This window comes from Leptopilina boulardi, unplaced genomic scaffold, assembly GCF_019393585.1.
Source record: "Leptopilina boulardi isolate dan_hultmark-lab unplaced genomic scaffold, ZJU_Lbou_2.1 LbouV2_211, whole genome shotgun sequence".
Lineage (NCBI taxonomy): Eukaryota > Metazoa > Arthropoda > Insecta > Hymenoptera > Figitidae > Leptopilina > Leptopilina boulardi.
The window spans coordinates 993328-1012153 of NW_026137765.1; the positions used below are offsets into that span (position 1 = coordinate 993328).

The window sequence follows — 18826 nt, forward strand, 5'->3', positions numbered from 1 at the left end:
TCTTCCATTGCTTTAGCGGAAATCGTAACACGCTCCATTAAATCTATTGATCTCAAGGGATTTTCTTAAAGGGGTGATTCTTCTACCGTTTGCCCTCTTTCATGATTGATTTGCCATTTTTCTTCACCCTTTTCTTCAACATTTATTTTTTCTCCTTCAAAATTCAACTCCAGAATTTTTTTTTGTGCCTAGAAAAATCTGCTTCATTTTATTTTTATATTACATTTTCAGTGTTTTTTTCTTCTCTCTTCTTTTTTTTTTTTTTAGAGTTTTTCTTGTAAACTAAAAATCTTGAAAGGCTCGCCCTTCTTTAAAATAAAGTTAAAAATTTATAAGTTCTATAAAAAAAAAGTTTATAAAAGTTATTTTGACAGGAAAAGTTTTTTTTTTTCAAAGAAAAAAATCAAGTTTGGTTCAGTTAGCAGTATTTATAAAAGTGATGAAAGTTTTCTCTTTTTTTTGGAATAAATTTGTTTAAATGAACATAATGTTTTAGAATCATATATTCCTTGGGCAATGATAATAAAATTTTTTTACATAATATATGGAATAAAATAGCAGTTTTCTTTGGCGCAAAAATGGAAATCAGATGATTTTATTAGAGCAATTTTGTAAATGCTCGATTTGCCACGTCGTTCAATATTCCTCTAGCGAAATTCAGGTGATTATGTGCATAGGACGTCCTCTCGTGAGTGTAATCTCACTACAGTTGTCAGACACCATTTCAGAATTGGTAAATTCATGTACAATTGTGATGCGATGCACAATCGTATATGCGAATAATATATATATTTATTCCAAATTTCATTTATTTTGATTAATGAAAATTTGTAATTTATTACATTTACAAGTAATATTGTTTTCTTTTTAAATTTATAGTTGTTTGATCTAATAATAAATTTTAGTTTTTAGTTAATTATTTTTTAATTAAGGTTCAAATTATTTGAATTTTTTATTTCTCTTTTATTTATTTTATTTTTATCTTTATAAGATTTGATTCAAATTATTTTAAATAATTGATTACTTGACTATTAAATAAATATTTACTTGAACTAAATAATTTTTTATTTCAATTAAATGAATTGTATTTGAATCAATAATTTTTGTATTTGAAACAACTGCAATTTAATTGACTCAAAATAATAATTAAATGAATATTTAATTTGATAATAGTTAAGTAACCGATTATATTTGAATTAAATTTTTTTTTCAGTGTGTTATTAAATTTATTATATAAAAATTGTATTTTTATTTAAAATTAGGGAAGATGTATTTGAAAATTCTATTATAATTTTAATTTTGCGGGACGTTAATTTGAATAAAAGAGAGTGCCATGATGTACCCTTTTCTTCTTCTGAAATAGGATTTAGCGCAAGTTCATCAGGGTTGATTGAGACTTCAGACTTTCAGTTCGTCTCGGGAATTAAACAGACTTGCTTGGCACGTGACTCGCATCTTTGAATTCAAAAGCATATGTCTTTCTGGTAGGATAACTGAGTATATTTTCTTCCTAGCTTGATTTCATATTGAAGAGCAAGAGATAGAGATAGAGAGAGAGAGAGAGAGAGAGAGAGAGAGAGAGAGATTCCTACATTAATGTTGCGACGTGTCTCTTCAAAATCTAGGAAATTCGGGAAAGACGTTCCACACTCCACTTGTGGAATGTGAATCTTCTCTATTCACCAAGTTGTATAATTATAAGCAATGAAGAGCTATTAAATACAATTAATTACAATAGAGGACAATTTTGATTTTTGTAAAAAAAAAATTAATATCTACAAAATTCAGAAACACCTTTCAAAGTATGCACGCGTTTGTTATAGCAATCGATTTATTTTCATTGTTTGGAATTTTCTCTCTCGAGGTTGGCGGAATGAAAAACAAAAAAAAAAAAAAAAAGCAATGGAATAACGTGGGGATCGTAAACTCTTTTTTTATCAGTGAATTGCAGGTCAGTCGACATGTGTCAGAAAGTAGGTCGAGTCCCAGAAGGTGTCTAATCTATATAAACTCTCAGGGAGAGAGAGAGAGAGAGAGATTTCCATTTGTTCAGAATATGAATGGACGGGAATTTGATAGGAGCTGATCGATGATGACAGAGCGATTGACTATGTGGTTTGAGTATCATTTACCAATATATATATATATATATATATACGAATATATAAACCCTCCCTCAAACCCTGTACACTTTGTGCTTTAAAATCTCTTAAAATTTGAATAGTTTTATGTACATTGACATCTTGACATAGAATTATTTCATGTCTTTTTTTGAAAAATTACATCTTTAATCTCTCGCCATTCTATCATTTATACTGAAAAAATATCATAAATTTTTTTTATTCCAAAGAGATGAATTTTAAAACAAAAGAATCTTTATGAATTTATCCTCCTTTGGTGGATTCAATTTAATTTTCACGTTTTTCATATTTTTGACTATTTTTTAATTAATTGATATATGACTGAAATTTATCTATATTCGAATTTATTTTTTTCTCGAAATTCTTGTATGCCTGAATTTTCATTTTCCTGCAAAATTTCATGGATTTTCATTTGTCCAAACAATAATTATATCCGCGTCACAAGAATTTATTAGCGATATTCTTTATAGGGCAATCATAATATATTTTTTGGATAATTTGTGATTTCGAATTGAAGTAATGAGCACAAAATTTTTATTTAAAGTTTTAATCAAAAGAAAATACAATTAGTAATAAATAAATTAATAATTGATTGTTTTACATACATTGAAATAATTTTCAGTCATTTATGGAATATATATTAGTAAATTGTTGAAGATTACATATAAACATTGATTTAATTAAAATAATTATCTTGTAAAATTATTATAGAATGTAATTGAAATTCTAATTAATTGTTTAATAATTCCATTGTGAAAATTGAAATACTAAAGCAATCCTCCGATTATGTATTTAACGTTAAATATTCATGATATTTATTTTAAACAATTGAATATAATTATTGTCTGAAAATTATTTCACATTTCATGTATTTACAAATTTAAATACAGTATATATGTATTTTGATTGTAAACTTTAATCACTTTTCTAATTATTGTTTGCTGTCTGAGAGAGGGAACTCATCATTTTCATTGGTTTATGATTCTTTTATTATTTGGAGAAAAATATTATCAGTCAATTTTGGTGATTCATTTTTTATAGTCTTCTTAAATATTGGCATAGTTGTTTATTAAAAAATTTTGCAGGCTTTTGAAATCTAAATAAATTTTTTCCATTTCGTAAAAATTTTTATTGAATCATCGATCAGTTACTTTTAATTGAAGTGGAGATCCCAGTGTGTTTATAAATCGACTTCTTATTTGCATTGGTTCATGATTCCAATCCATTTGGAAATTTCGTATCATCTGTAAATTGGAGTCATTTATTAATAAGATGAATTTTTTTTTTCTCTTTAACGATGAAAATAAATTAATATGTCTTTTTAATATTTATACCTTCATTACAAGTGTTGTCATTTCAAGTTCGGCAAATCGTCTACCAATGCAGGTTCGTGGTCCAAAGCCAAAGGGCATATAGGCAAATGGATGTGCATTTGCGGATGAAAGTGGTCCAGTATTGCTTCTCAACCATCGTTCAGGTATAAATTCTTCTTCTTTGGGAAAATGTTCTGGCTTTCGAGATATAATTGAGTGTGCACCTATAACGTGTACATCTTTAGGTATTTTATAACCTCCAATTATCACATCATTTACCATAGTTCTCAAATTGCCAAATGCAATTGGTGAAAGTCGTAAACTTTCTTTGATACAAGCCTTAAGGTATGGTACTTGATTTAATGAATCATATGTAACGGGAGAATCTTTTTTTGTCAATATTGGATCTATCTCAGTTTGTAATTTTTTTTGTACTTCAGGATATCGGGAAATAAAATAAAGTATCCAACCTGTTGAATTTGATGTCTGAAAATAGAAATATAGAATTGTGATAAAATTACGATGTAAAATTTTTGGAAAGTTATTATATAAATATGGTAATTAAAGTAACGGACTGTGTCAATTCCAGCAACAAGCATATCCATTGCCATAACTTTTGCCGTTTGTTCATCAATTTTAAGGAGTCGTTGTAGCATACTTTCATCATGTTCATTTGTATGTTCGTTTAATCTGTCTTTTGCTTTATTGATATATTTGGCTGATATTCTAAAACAAAAGGGTATTTTATAAATTTAATTTAATTATTCATTTTTTTGATACACACCCATAAAGTACATCTAAAACTTGGAAAAATTGTTTAAGCTTTCTTGTATTGTAGAATTTCCATAGTGATGGTAGGACTTCCAATTCAAACATGAGATCAAACATATCGTGAACCGCATTGATCATTTGTTGTGGTTCAGACTGTGGATCTAAATTACTTTCCAAACTTCCCATTCGGTGGTCCAACGCAATAGCACAAATTGCTGTAGATGTTAAATTGACATTAACCAGTATGTAGTTAATTTTCAGTAAATGGTAATTGCTTTATGTTAGTAAAATTTATCATCTAATGTTATTTTAGAGTAACGATATATACTTATCTATATTCAAGAATTAGTTAAATACTTTTAGTTTACAAAGTTAAAAATGATTTTTATGCTTGAGAGAATAATGACTTACATTCTAGGGACCATTTATTCATTTCATTATTAAAAGTCGGAGGTAGCTCCAACGTTTGAGGATCTCGAAGTTGTCTTATCCTTTTAATGAAATCGTTAGAAACTTGGTCGATTTGAGACACATGTGGCTTAATTGTTCGAGGTTGCATCATGGGTTGATTAACTTTTGAACGAAAATCATACCACTCTTCGCCCTGACTGTAAAATTTTATTGTTTATTTAATTTTCCAAGTATACATTTAAAATTAAATTGAATTCAGCAAAAAAGGAAAATATTATTTTATGACAGAAAAACAATTAAAATAAGATTTTCTCTTTACTGGTGATAGGAGAAACAAAATTTTCGAATTTTATAAACCTTGTGGCTAAACCGAGTTTTTCAAAAATGTGTTTATTGCTTCTTCTATAATAATTTAAAGCTTCCATTGATTCTCTTTTTGGTTGTCGAGTTTCCAAACGATACATTCTTTCACAATATTCGGGTTTAAATAAAATAACCATTGGTTTTCGAAAAAGTAAACCTTCGAGTTTAACAACATCTCCATAGTTTTTATGAAGTGAAACCATTTGCTCGATAAGTGGAACATTATGAAATTCACCTAGATTTTAAAAGTACTTTAAAATACATATATTGAATTTTATTTAAAAAATAATTTTGAAAAATTTTAACTCACCAACGTATGGTAAATATCTGAAAATATTCCCTATTAAAGGTAATGGTTTCGGTCCTGGTATATCATCGAATGATTGAACTATTTGATTTTTATTATCTATTTCCTCAGGATTTATTGCTTTTGATTTAGTTAGAACGGAATGATTTCTCACTCCTGTGCTGGACCATTGTGTTAGATTCTTGAGGGCTCTTCGACAATGCATTTTTATTGTTGAAGAATGTTAGGTAAAATTTAATATATATATATATATATATATATATATAATAACTAATTATATTTTCATAGTTGTTTGTAAATTTGTCTTTTTCGAGTTCTGAATTTCTGTAAAATACAATTGATTCATTAATTCGTTTTTCTTGGGTATTTTTTTTGATAAATAAAGCCGTCAGTTAAAAAAAAAAATAAAAAGTATCTTCGATTCTATTTCATTTGGTAAATAAAGTAGAAAATAGTGAATGAAATTTACGCGCACTATTGGTACAGAAGCACTCGTTTGGCCTTGTCGTAGTAAATGAACTTTAATTCATCTGGAGCATTAAGTCATTTTATAGCCTTGTATGTACTTCCTGGTTTTTGTTTTTTCATAGGATAACAAATTTTATTTTTTTTAAATGTCTCTCAAGTTGTATAGGTGTATTCAAATTATTGTCAAAGAATTCAAAAATTGAGAATAATTTTATTTCAGTTAATTGTTGTTAATTTTTCTTTCTATTAAAATTTTTTTTCATAAAAATATTGAAATTGAAAAATTATTTAGTAACTACGTCTAATTTTTTTTATATCTATTAAAATTGAAAGTCATTATAATGATTTTTACATATTTTGCAAACACGTGGAAAACTGGTTATTGAAAATATAAATCTTGTTAGATAATTCTTAATTTTTTATATTTTTCATATAATTTTTTTTTTGGAAATTTGATTGAATATTTAATATAACTAAATTGTTGAAATTATATTTGCATAAAAAAACTTGTTAAAAATATAATTTTGTGTTTGAATTTAAAAAATAATTTTTAATTATTATTGTTATAATATTTGAAAATAATTATTGTAAAAAGAAATTTTTCTATATAATCAAAATTAATTCTCATGTTCTGGTATTTACCCTTAATTTTGAATATTGATTTCCAATCAATATGCCTTGTACATAGGTATTCCTTGGAGAGAATTTACTGCATATCTGCTATTGGGATCATTATTAATCAACAATCATTGTTATATTCGATGTATTGAACTATCACTGCAAATTGATTTCTGAATTTACTTTCACAATATTAGTTTAATATATAGTTGAAAGTCAATCGTTCTAACAATACTGCTCGAGCTTTGTGAAATCTTTTTCCCTGCGAACATTGCTTTTAGTGTTCAATTGCTTTATTGCACGCGTACTGAGTACTATATATGTTTATAACTATTGCTCATGACAAGATTAATCACAAGTGTTAGAACCTGTTTTTCTCTCCCAATATAATTAAAACCAAATACATGTGTCAAATGCGGAAGCATTGCAAAAATTCTTAGAATTTTTTTTTTTTATTTAATTAGCAATGTTTACCACTATTGAAATAAATTAATTAGATATATTTTTTTTTAAATCTTAAAATTATATTGTTATCTGTTAGTTTTTCCAAAAGTAATTATTTATGATTTTTATTAGATAATCATGTAAGAGTAAATGTTATCTAAGGTCATTATTGTTAAGCAGTAAATTTAGTTCAAGTTTACTAAACTCGAAAATTAAGTTTCACTGATATTTCCACTGAGACTCTTTCATCATTGTTGGAAAGTTTTATATGCGCAAAAGTCCTATAAAAATTTTCTCATACTTTTATTATTCTCGTTATCGTTCTCTGAGGGTGAATTGAATGAAAGTTACAAAATTATTATTTATAATAATTACGTTACAATAATAATATAGTCAATAATTAAGTGTTTATTGTAATTAAGTGCTATTATAATTACAATATATGCGTTCTAATAATAATATTACATGGCGTATAATTATATTATTAAATCATCAATTTCATTTATTATGAATGAAATTAATTTAAATTCAAAGTAATATTATTAATGACTTTTTACATAATGTTTCGGAATTACTAAAATTGATAAATATAGTACAATTTCGATAATTTGTAGTAGTAGTAAAAAAAAAAATGAATCATGAGAATGGAACATGACTTTGCATAAAAGTACATTTTTTTAAAAATTGGATTATCAGACTTCTTTCACTTCCCACTTAATAACGATTATCATAATTACTATATTATATTCGCATATATCTGAAAATATTTTTTTCTTTTTAAATGGCCTCTCTCAATTGAGTATCATATTTTTTTTTTCCTCAAAAGTAATTTTGGGGGATTTTATATAATCGTATATACATACATATTTCGCTTGTTAGACCATGAATTATAATGAACTCGATAATTACACGCAGACCAGTGTTTTACACACATACCTCTTGTTTTTGCCCATTATCAGCATGATCAATGTATCTTTTTACGAGAGTTTAACCGGAGAGGATATGCTTGCGAATGAATATAAATGCCAGAGTGTGCTTTATTCGCTTGCGAAAGTACTGTAGATTTTTTTCACGCGGTTCTTTAAATGCAATTGTGCTTTAGAATGCAAGGGTATAATGTTCTCGTTTTCCTCTTTTTTTTCTCTCTCTCTCTTCTTCGTTAAAAAAAAGAGATCTTAATAACGACTCTCTCACTCTTTTGTTGTTAAAAGTATACTCGTAAACATGAAAAGTTATTATTCATTAGATTCTTTAGTGAATTTGTGTCCTTGTTTTTGGCCACAAACAGAATATGACAAACTTTTAATTTAAAAAGTCTGTCTCTTTTTTGTATAGAGAATTTTTTTTAGAAATCTCTTTTAACAAAATAAATAAAAATGCAATTTTTAGAAAAAAAAATAATACAAAATTTTCGTAGATGAAAATATTTTGTTTTTGGATATAGTTTTGTTCGATTATATAATCAAACGTCATCATATATTGGCAAATAGATAGCGTCGATGTATTCGGGGTTGAATTTTCATATTTTGGTGGTTGGTTTGAACCGGATGTGAACATCTAGCTGAAGCGGTTGAGTAGCCATGTGCGTGCTAGCAACACTTATGATCGCATCCGGTAACGGATATCCGCACCCTGCTGAATAGTGCATTGATTGACCGCCATATTGATTGGTATCAGTGTGCTTTGAACTATATGCGCCATTTACGTTCCTCTTGAAATGTTCTAACCACTCATCTAATGTCTAAAGGGATTATTCTGCTTTCATTGTTCCTTTAATAATCTTAGATTTTCATCATCAGAATATTTCATTTTGAAGAAAATTTGGTTAAAATAATTTTGTTTTTATTAAAATCTTTATATTAAATAATAAAAATTTGTTTTCTTTGTTAAAAAATTAAAGTTAATTTTTCCTTAAAAAAGCTTTCTTAAGTTTATTAGTAATTTATGAGGTTTTATGAGATAAGATTTCAGACGCTTTTACGAAGGAAATTCTCTTAATATAATAAGTGATCACGTTTCGGAGAAGATTGAAGTCTGTAGGTTGATCGAAGGTCTCTAAAGTGGCTCTCCCCTGTAAGTGGTCTTCTCTCAATTCCTCTGATGCCATAGTAAATGGGTACAATGGGTCCTAACTATCCAGGAATTCTGAATAGATTTTCGATGTAATAACAACGTGACATGTGAAGAGGATTATCTAAAGTTTTACCCCCCTTTTTTTTTGTTTTACGCATTTATCCACTAAAATTTAAATAAAAGTGCGAACATAATTTTTATTAATGCTGTAATATTTCGAGCAAGGTCATATGGAATGACGCTTCTCATTGTATATGTGATGAACTCATTGTCTATGGATTCATTGTTCATTCAAATCCATAAGTAGAAAAGTGGTTTTTATGCAATCATGAGGCTTGAATCTTTCAAGACGTTTTAGAATTTCTTTCGAAATATCTTGCACACGATTGATCTTTCTTAAAAATAATTTCTTTATATAAAGATGATGTGTATATATATATCGAGAATGGAATATATCAATATTTTGTCAGATGCCGATTGTTCGAGTAAACGCAAGGGTGTTCTATTATGTAAATGGATTGCTTTATAGTGCATCGTGGACGATCTGTCGAAAATGTCGATGACCAAGTGTGATGCCCACTCTCTGAGGATTGTTATTCATAATTAAATTAGTATAATTGTATTGCTTCCTAGAAATTATTATTTATTCATCAATTTCCTCAGTTTATAAATGATATTACTAAGAGCATTTTTCAATATTGCTTTTCAAAAAGAGAATAATTCCCCCCAAAAAAAGTGAAAATCACATCCTGGAGTATGTAGAATTTTATTTCCTCTATATAGGAAGGATAATCTTGAATAATTGTTTGCAATTATAAAATATTCAATACATATCGAATGAAATACTTTTTTCGAATTTGCAAAAAAATTTCACGACTGTTGAAAAAAATATTTCTTTATTTAATTTAAATAAATATTTTATTAATAACAATTGAAACAGAAAATAGAATAATTAGATTTACATAGTTTTAGAGCAAAATTATTATTACAATTCCTAGAAGTTGTCGATATGAGCTTTATAGTTGAATAGAGACATCATATAGGTTGTGTCATCACGCGATCAACTCAAAAGTTTTGCATTTTAGTAGCAATCTTGACCTATGTATCTATATGTTAATGCGGTCCACACACAATGTAAGCTCAAATGCTAATAAGTTAACGTACGTGTAAGCAAGCACGTTTTGCATGCTCACTTTATCGGTATACCAATTCTAAAATTACATATACTTATTTCTAAGAGAAATATCCACAAGCAATTCGTTTTATAAACTTTTCAGTATTTTTTTCATGTTATACAAAAACATATTATGTGCATGAGAAAATATAAAGTTTACTTTACTTTCATGTTTATAACGCAGGAAATATAAAAAAAAAAAATTGTAAATTTCCCTTTGAAATTAGAATTCCCAAATCAATAATGTCCTTTTTTTCCAAATAATGAGAAATTATTTATTGTTAAAAAAAAATAATAGTGGATTTTTTTTTAAATCTACTCAAATGATCAATAGCTTGGATAAACGTAATCTGACGTATACTTATATATATGATACACGCCTTTTGAAAATGAGCTTCATTTTTTAAAGTATAACATAATACAAAAATTAAGTAAACGAAGTGAGATAACCTATAAATTGTGGCAAAAGAAAATCCACTTTAGTCACGAAAAATTCACTGTGATAAATTTCTACATCATATAATAGGCTAATAAAAAAGTTTAAGTTTGTTTCCCTTGATTTATGTGAAAATTTCAGTTTTATTTTTTTTAGATTACATTTTTGTTCAAAGAAAGAGAAAAAAAAGGAATTTTTTTTTCTAAATTGGCCTTAAGAAGTCTGTGCATAAAAAAAAACTATTCCGTTTATGCAATTCCCATTAGCCTATATGTTATTATAACCAAAGAAGGTTTGATTGATTAAGTATATACATTTACATTTTTGTGTTGGTGAGTCAATCGCGAGGACGATAGAAAGGATTGTTAATTCTTATGCTAATGAAATGAACGAGCGGGTTAATTTTATTCTATATATTGTGATGTGTCGGTACTTCATAGGGTAATTAAGTATTTGTATATATATATATATATATATATATATATATATATATATATATATATATATATATATATATATATATATATATATATATATATATATATATATATATATATATATTTTACAATACTCTAATTAATGAAAGTTTATTAGATAATAATTAATTAAGAAAAAATTGTTTAATTGAAATTATGAGAAAGGAAAAAAATATTGGCACCTTAAGCCGAAAAAAATATTTTAAACATTAAGAAGATTTCTACATCGATCAAATTAGGCACTGTTTCAAGATCATATGTGTGCGATCCTTTTTGGGATGAAAGTAACAGCCTTGGAGGGGGTGGTGATGATTCTCGGTTGTGGTCATCCCAGACAGAGACCTGATTGTTACATTTTTGTTATTATTGCGCAAATCTATTTTATGCGGAAAGAGAATTTTTATTATTGGTGGGGTTAATATTTTCGGTATAAAAGTTATCGTCGTTTCGATCATCAGCATCATATCTTCATCAACTCTTTTCTGATCAACATGAAGGTAAGTATATTTATAAATAATTTTTATATATTTGAAATTTTTTTTCTTTTTTAAATTATTAAAATTTTTTTTGTTTGTTTATGAAATATTTGGTAATTAATTGAAATTAATTTTTAGCTCTTCATTGTACTTTGCCTTGTGGCAGGTAGTCTTGCAAGTTTGGAACCAGCGAATTATCAACCTCCTGCAACTCGTTACCATCCTGCTAACAGGCAAAGTAGTGGAAGTTCTGATTCGTTGAATGATTATCGTGCATTGCCTTCTCAGCAAAATCCTGACACTCGCTATCTTCCACCCTTCAATTCTCGGCAGGATAATTTGATTCAAGCAGCTGACAGAGAATACTTACCTCCTGTTAACGATCGTACCACTTCTGTTCACTATAAACCACGTTCGTCATCCTTTTCTACTTATACGACTTCGTTTTCTTCTCCAAAGAATTCTTTCTCATCTCCTTCTTCTTCTTCTTCTTCTTCTTCTTCTTCTTCTTCTTCTTCTCCTTCTTCTTCTTCTTCTTCTAATTTTTATCAACCTGAATTTTTAAATTCTTATTCCACTTTCTCTTCTACAGATTCGAAAATTTTGAATTCTTATCAATCTCTTCCTTTATCTTCCTCGCCTTCTTCTTCTTATTCTTCTCCGGCAACATCTTATACTCCTTCTGCAACATCTTATTCTTCACCATCTTCTTCTTTCTCCTCTTCAGGATCTTATACTCCATCTCAATATTCCACTCCAGAATCTTCAAAAATTTACTCTTCATCTCATTCTAGATCATCATATTCTGTTCCTTCAAGTTCCATAAACTTTCCATCCTCATCCTATGGAGTTCCTTCAATAGAATTAAACAAAATGGCCACGGAAACTCCGTATCTTTCAACTGCTAAGGGCTATTCGAATGGAGATGATTATCAAACTCTTGAAGAATCGGTGAGTTTTCCATCCATTGTATCATCCATTTAGTTAAAATCTTTCTATTATTTTCTATATATATATATATATATATATAGTTTGTGCTTTTATTCATTTCTTCGTTGAAATTTATAACCGGCTTTTCCAAACAAATATTATCTGATATTTTCTCATTGAAAATTTTACTTGAATTTCATATATAGCTCTATATTTTAAAGACCAACTGTCCTTTGTCTTAATTTAATTAACTTGCCTTCAAAGTTATATATACTCCTCTATCTACTCTGAAACGGTAAATAAAGGGATCAACTCTCTGCGCAGTTTCTTATTAATGCAAAAACAAAAGCCAATTCATTTGATCTTTATTATATATAAGACTTCTTGTCGTCGTTGAAATTGTAATATTTAATTATAAAAGGCTGCTTCGTCAAAAAAGGGATTTAAAAAAAATTCAAAAGAAAAAAGAGTGGAAAACTTTATGTTTTAATTTTAGAAGAGTTTTTTTTTAATAACTGTTTTTATTTTTCAACGAAAAGAAATGAAATGAAGAAAAATGTTTTGTTTTGTATTTTAGGAACCGATAAATTACAACTTTGAGTATCAAGTAAATGACCACTATGGAAACGAATTCAGCCACAAAGAGGACCACCAAGATGAGAAGTCGTATGGAGTTTATAGTGTACTCTTGCCTGATGGTCGCAAACAGATCGTTCAATATGAAGCTGGACCAGAGGGTTTCAAACCAAAAATCTTCTACGAAGAGATTGGAGATAGATTCAAGAATACCAGAGACAATGAAAATGGACCCTACTAGAGATACAAAAATACCATAAAAACATTGTCATTAATTTATTTTTATTTTGTATCTTTTTTGATTAAAAAAAAAACAAACAAATATCAGAGAAAATCTGTTTTCTTTTTACCTATGTGCATCTCATTTGTATTTTTAATACATGAAAAACATGCATAACAAAATATTTCTTTATTCCGGTGGAAAAAAAAATAAGAAAATGGTTTTACGAGGTTGCAATCTTTTATGCTTCAAGCTGAAGTATTTCTTCATAAGTTAAGAGTTTATGGGTATATCTTTTAGTGAGCATTCTTTTCTTATTAGAAAAAGAATTTTTTTTTTCTTGTCTTAAAGAAAAGGGGCATTTTAATATAACTGAAAAAGATTTTATTAATTATTTATAAATTTACATCTTTATGCGAAAAATATATGACAAAATATAGAGTTTTTTAATTTGTATTTAATGAGAAAAGGGAAGAGAAAATAATAAGTTTAATTTCTTTTATTACGAATACAGAGAGAAATATAAATATGTAATTAATTTCATATGTTCTTAAATGAAATAATATCTCGAATAATATAAACTGAGTGTTTCACGCATAACAATCATTGCTTAAATATTCTCTTGAGTTATAAAATTCATGTATGTATTTCAGTAATTTCGTAAAATGATATACTCTGATAAAATACATATGAATTAATTTTGCTGTTCTTTATCAATAGATACTTAAAATTGTTCTCACTTTTAATATAAGCATTAAATTGTAGTTTAAAATTTTTTAATTTTTTTAGTTAAAAATAATTAATTTTTAACTAATTAATAGTTAAATTCCCCTTTACGATACGTCAAAATAATAAAAATTTTACCGGTAATTATTTCATTTAATGAAAAAAATTAACAGTTGCAAAATTACAAAAAATTTACACTAATTAAACATTATTAAATATATAATTTAAAAACTTTGTTCGTGACTTAAAATTGAAATAGATATTTTCTTCTGTAGGGAGAAAGAGTCTTTGAAAATATATAAATGTAAGATGCACAATTTTATAAAACTTTTGTTCTCATTTGAAAAGAGAATTTTTAATTACAATAAAATTAAAAAAAGTAACTCTTCAAAAACATAAAATGTTTTCAACTTTGTTTTAAAGTTGAGTAGCTTTATTATTGAAGAGTTAGCTTTGGCAATTAAAAAAAAAGAGAAAACTTTTCAATCATTACCTTCCACGTAACTGAACGAATTCTTTTAAAATTCAAAATTAAAAGTTTTATTAAAAGTTAAATTAAGGTTAAAATTTTAAGAATATGTTCTTACTAGACTGGAAAGAATTAGTTTTATTTAAATAATTGATTAATAATAACAACTTTTAAAAAGTATATTATTTATTTTTATACATTTTTAATAGTAATTATTATTGTAGTTGATTCATGTACAAAAGTTCTTTAAAATAAATATTTATTAGATAAATCAATTATTTGAATAAAATTTCTTTTTAACCTCTCGCAAATAGTATATATATATTCTACCAAAAATATGAATTTTTTTCCCCCATTTTTCCCACTGGTTTATTATGTTGTTGACTTTCTTTTTCGTAATCCGTTCAAATCGAGGTTTTGCATCTCTCAAGAAATTTTAATTCCTGCTAACGAGCAGTATATCCGTACATCTCCGGAACGAGGTTGCTAACTCCCATAATATGAATCATGTGAATTTGAGAATATTGCACAAGCATCTTATATATGAAAAGTAATAATAAATATATATTTTTGAAGAAAATTTTTTGGAGCAATAAAAATTGTTCTACATTATATATTCAGTTGGAATGTTGTAGAGAAAAATTTTTTTTTTTTTTTTACAAAGGTCAATAAAGTTAATTTTGACCTGCGCGCAAGATTTTCTACTTCTTTTTTCAACCTTGCTCCCCTTAATGTTATAACCGACAAAAAAATTGCATACTACGAAGAAGTAAACGTGCCTAATTAGCGTGGAAAGCACTTGAAGAGTTGATTCGCCAGGAAGTTGATTGGCGATCGATGTGATTGCGTTTTATAGACAATAAGACCTTGAAGTAAATTTTTATTTATGGTATCAAGGATGATGTCCAGGGGGACAACAATCAGGGATTCACAAAAAATGATTAGACGACCTAGACTTTTTAAAGTTACGATTCTCGGCCTTGCTCTCGATGTTACAGTTCATATTGCGAAATAATATCCATTATGCGTTCATCACTCATCTATGTATAAGATGAATAATGCGTGAGTTAGGAGGATGGGGAGCATTCTCTTTTTCGCCGCGTGCCCATCCGCAAAGGCCTTCTTCCACCTTGTGTATATAAAAAGGAAGGAACCACGTGCGTTCAATCAAATCTTTTTGTCTATCCGCGGAAGAAACATGAAGGTGAGAAGAAATTTATTAGCATACACCTTCATCATTCGTGGAGTTTAGTTTTCAAAAAAAATAGTAATTTTTTATTACAATATTCTTTATTTCAATTCTGTTATTATTAGAAATTGTGTTAGAATTAGATTTGTTAAACATTCAGTAAATTCTTTTTTCTTGATTTGCTTTCTGTGCAATAAAACAGTGTTTCGAAACACTAAAAATTGATTCAATTTTTTTTTTTTTTATAAAAAGTGTTGATTTAAAATTGCAGGTTCTCATCTTTTTATCACTAGTAGCATTGGCTGTTGGAAGTTTGGAACCTTCGGGTTATCAACCACCAGGTTCTTCATCTCTTTCGTCTCGTTATTTACCGCCAAATGAATTGCGACCACCTATTGCGGTTCCATCGTCCCAATACTTGCCATCATCATCATCATCATCATCAGCTAATCGGTACACGAATTCTCAAAATGTAATTCCAACCAGTCAGTATTTGCCACCGTCGCCATCGGAGCGACAAAATTCCGCTCCATCTCTTCTTCCAGCATCCACTTATCTTCCCAGCAATCGTCAAAGTGTCGTCATTCCAACTCTTCCATCTGCAAATTACCTGCCAGCGGTAGTAAATCGACAAACAACCTCTCCATTTTCACCGACAATGAGCCCCTTTTCTCCCAGTACGACACGAATAAGTCAAAGTTTAACTCATGGAGTTGTTGGTACACCTTCAAACGTCTACTTACCGGGTGATCGCATCACTCGTTTTGGCCAAGGTGGTTCATCCTCATCGTCATCGTCGTCCTTTGGAAAATCCTTTGCATCAGGATCAATTCCTTCTTTGACAACATCGCCATTGGCAAAAGCGCCTTCATCCCAATATCTTCCATCAAATCAATTTGGGAATTCGCAAAATTTTGGTTATGATTATAATGCCATTGAAGTGACGGTGAGCGTTTTTATTATGAATTGCATTTTTTATTTCATTCGCTTTTCTTTTCTCATCATTGTGCTTTCTCTCTCTCTCTTATTTGCTTTTTTAATTTGCCTTTTGAATTCCATATTCTCTAAATTTGAGTGAAAAAAAAAATTAAATTTGTATTTATCAAAACGTGATATTAAGGTGATAAGAGTTTAAAATGGGTTCAAAATTTTGTGACGTTTGTGAACGAGTTTTTGAATTAGATTTTATTAGTTGAAAAAAAAAAATTCATTAGTAAATTTTAACTAATTCAAAGCAAAAATTAAGTTACTAATTCAAATTAGTTGAAATTTTTTTATAAATATAAAATTGTATCAAAAATTAATCGTAATCCCTTTTGAATTAGTTAGAAATAACTAATTTGATAGCAACTAATAGTTACTGATTCAAATAATAATATTTCTATACAAATTTTTTTTTAGATAAAAATAAATAATTGTTAGTTAAATTCACTTTTGTCATGGTCAGAATAACTAGATTATTTTTTTCAGTTATTTTTCCACTGGAAATTGTTTACTAATATACTAATAATTACTTATTTTTTACTAATTACTGAAGTAAAAAGTCAGCTAAGTTTTTACTTAATTAATTATTTTTAACAAATTTTAGATTTAGAGAAAATATAAAACTATTGAACAAATAAGTTTAGTCTAATTTAATTTTTCTCATGAAAGTATTAATCAAAATATTCAAATTTTCGGGTGAAAAGAACTTGTAATTTAAAAAATGACAAATTATTTTAATTAAAATTCAATTATATTTGAATTTTTTTTTAGAATTGAAATTAAATTAATTTGCAATTTAATAGCATTTCCTTAAAAAAAAAAAAAACAGAAAAAGTTTTAATAAGTGGAAAAAGTATGCGCGGTATGCATATTATCGCAGTAGTTACAAACATGTTTGGTCAGCCAGAAAGTCGGTGATTTTGCTAACAAAGCTCCGAGATTTGTGATTAATGACCAGTAGCCAACAATATCTCACGTATAATGCAAATCTTTTTTTTTTTTTTTTGTTTTGTTTTGTTTAAACCAAGTTGACAATATTGTGACTGTTTTCCATTATTTATGATTAAAAGTGTCATAAATGTAGAAAAGAACAGGAAACCGTCAGCAACATAATATAATGAACTTCCAAAAGCTTTGCTAAGTTAAAAAAGTTTTTTTTTTTTATTATATTCGCATATATTTCTCTACTTTCTTCTCTTATTATCCACGCTTTTATATAATAATTTATAAAACATTTATTAATTCGGATTTAATTAGAATATTAATTGTCAAGTTGAAGAAAAAAATTTGCTTTAACTTTGACAATTTTTATTTATAAAAATCGAATTTTTTTATTTTTTTTTTGAACTATATATTCCCCGGAAGTAAAAGACGAGGTAAAATCTAATTTTTCCTTTCTTTAGACTCCGGCAAAATACGATTTCGAATATTCCGTTAACGATGGATACGGAAACGACTTTGGCCACAAAGAAAAACGTAGTGGTGATTCAACTGAAGGTGTCTATTCTGTTCTTTTACCTGATGGGCGAAAGCAAATAGTGTCCTACTCGGCAGGACCAAACGGCTTCCGGCCAAGAATCTCTTATGAGACAGGATTTGCGAGGTCAGGATCCACAGAGTACGACCTTAATGCCAACATCGAAGGACCGTACTAACCTTAAAATAAAGAAAAATCACGAAAATAACAGTTCTTTTAAGGAGTAACCGCATTTACCGTCTTTTTTTTTCTTTTATTTTAAGTGGCCATTGTGACTTAAAGAAAACGTGAAACAATGTTTTAACTGAATTTGTAGTAAAGTGAAAATTTATTGATTTTTTTTTTTTACTATTGAATGTTCAGTGATTTTTTTTTTTTATTGAAAATTCGTAAATTTTTTATATGGAAATATAAAATTTATATTTTATAAGTTTTATATTATTCTTAGTTTGAATTTTATATTTGAAATTAATTTCATTATTAATGAGATTAAACTTGTTATTGAGATTAATTTTCATTATTAATGAGACAAAAATTTCAATATTCTTAGACAAATGAATATCTGTTTTTATTCAAAAGTTAATTAAAAATTAATTTAATTCTAATTAAAATTAATTTTTAAATTAACATTAAATGTAATAAATTTAGTTTGTATATTTTTCATGTCATTTTTATAGAAAATAAATCTTGTGAAAGAGAAATATATATCTTCTATTTATTTAAAACAAATAATTATAATTATTACATTATTTAATACTATATAATATTTTATACAAATGATGGG

General features: G+C 27.3%; 3 protein-coding genes across 4 annotated transcripts; 2 read left to right on the top strand and 1 right to left on the bottom strand.

Annotated features, from left to right (window-relative positions):
- Positions 1–3106: 3106 nt before the first annotated feature.
- On the bottom strand, positions 3107–6720 carry LOC127278722 (cytochrome P450 CYP12A2-like). Of its 2 annotated transcripts, XM_051300553.1 has the most exons (9): positions 6417–6720; positions 5776–5875; positions 5310–5630; positions 4994–5234; positions 4637–4833; positions 4239–4440; positions 4030–4180; positions 3476–3940; positions 3107–3385 (listed from the first exon to the last, which is right to left on the bottom strand). In XM_051300553.1, exons 3-9 carry the CDS (start codon positions 5509–5511, stop codon positions 3278–3280), a joined length of 1566 nt encoding a protein of 521 aa, XP_051156510.1. In that variant the 5' UTR covers positions 5512–5630; positions 5776–5875; positions 6417–6720; the 3' UTR covers positions 3107–3277. The 2 variants fall into 2 exon arrangements, with proteins under 2 accessions (XP_051156510.1, XP_051156509.1); XM_051300552.1 differs by lacking the exon at positions 5776–5875.
- Positions 6721–11459: 4739 nt separating this feature from the next.
- Positions 11460–13299, top strand: LOC127278724 (putative protein TPRXL). Its single transcript, XM_051300554.1, has 3 exons — positions 11460–11492; positions 11610–12422; positions 12979–13299. Exons 1-3 carry the CDS (start codon positions 11487–11489, stop codon positions 13216–13218), a joined length of 1059 nt encoding a protein of 352 aa, XP_051156511.1. The 5' UTR covers positions 11460–11486; the 3' UTR covers positions 13219–13299.
- Positions 13300–15464: 2165 nt separating this feature from the next.
- LOC127278728 (uncharacterized) lies at positions 15465–18563 on the top strand. Its single transcript, XM_051300563.1, has 3 exons — positions 15465–15596; positions 15853–16527; positions 17969–18563. The coding sequence occupies exons 1-3, from the start codon at positions 15468–15470 to the stop codon at positions 18218–18220; spliced, it is 1056 nt and encodes a 351-aa protein (XP_051156520.1). The 5' UTR covers positions 15465–15467; the 3' UTR covers positions 18221–18563.
- The last annotated feature ends 263 nt before the right edge of the window (positions 18564–18826 follow it).

Bases quoted from the DNA above. Each gene is read 5' to 3' on its own strand.
- LOC127278724 (XM_051300554.1), top strand. The intron at 12,423-12,978 runs GTGAGTTTTCCA...TTTGTATTTTAG, and splicing joins ATCAAACTCTTGAAGAATCG to GAACCGATAAATTACAACTT.
- LOC127278722 (XM_051300552.1), bottom strand. From the start codon at position 5,511: ATGCATTGTCGAAGAGCCCTCAAGAATCTAACACAATGGTCCAGCACA. The intron at 5,235-5,309 runs GTGAGTTAAAAT...TTTAAAATCTAG, and splicing joins CAGATATTTACCATACGTTG to GTGAATTTCATAATGTTCCA. The intron at 4,181-4,238 runs GTGTGTATCAAA...CTTTTGTTTTAG, and splicing joins GTTTTAGATGTACTTTATGG to AATATCAGCCAAATATATCA.
- LOC127278728 (XM_051300563.1), top strand. From the start codon at position 15,468: ATGGGGAGCATTCTCTTTTTCGCCGCGTGCCCATCCGCAAAGGCCTTC. The intron at 15,597-15,852 runs GTGAGAAGAAAT...TTAAAATTGCAG, and splicing joins TCCGCGGAAGAAACATGAAG to GTTCTCATCTTTTTATCACT. The intron at 16,528-17,968 runs GTGAGCGTTTTT...TCCTTTCTTTAG, and splicing joins ATAATGCCATTGAAGTGACG to ACTCCGGCAAAATACGATTT.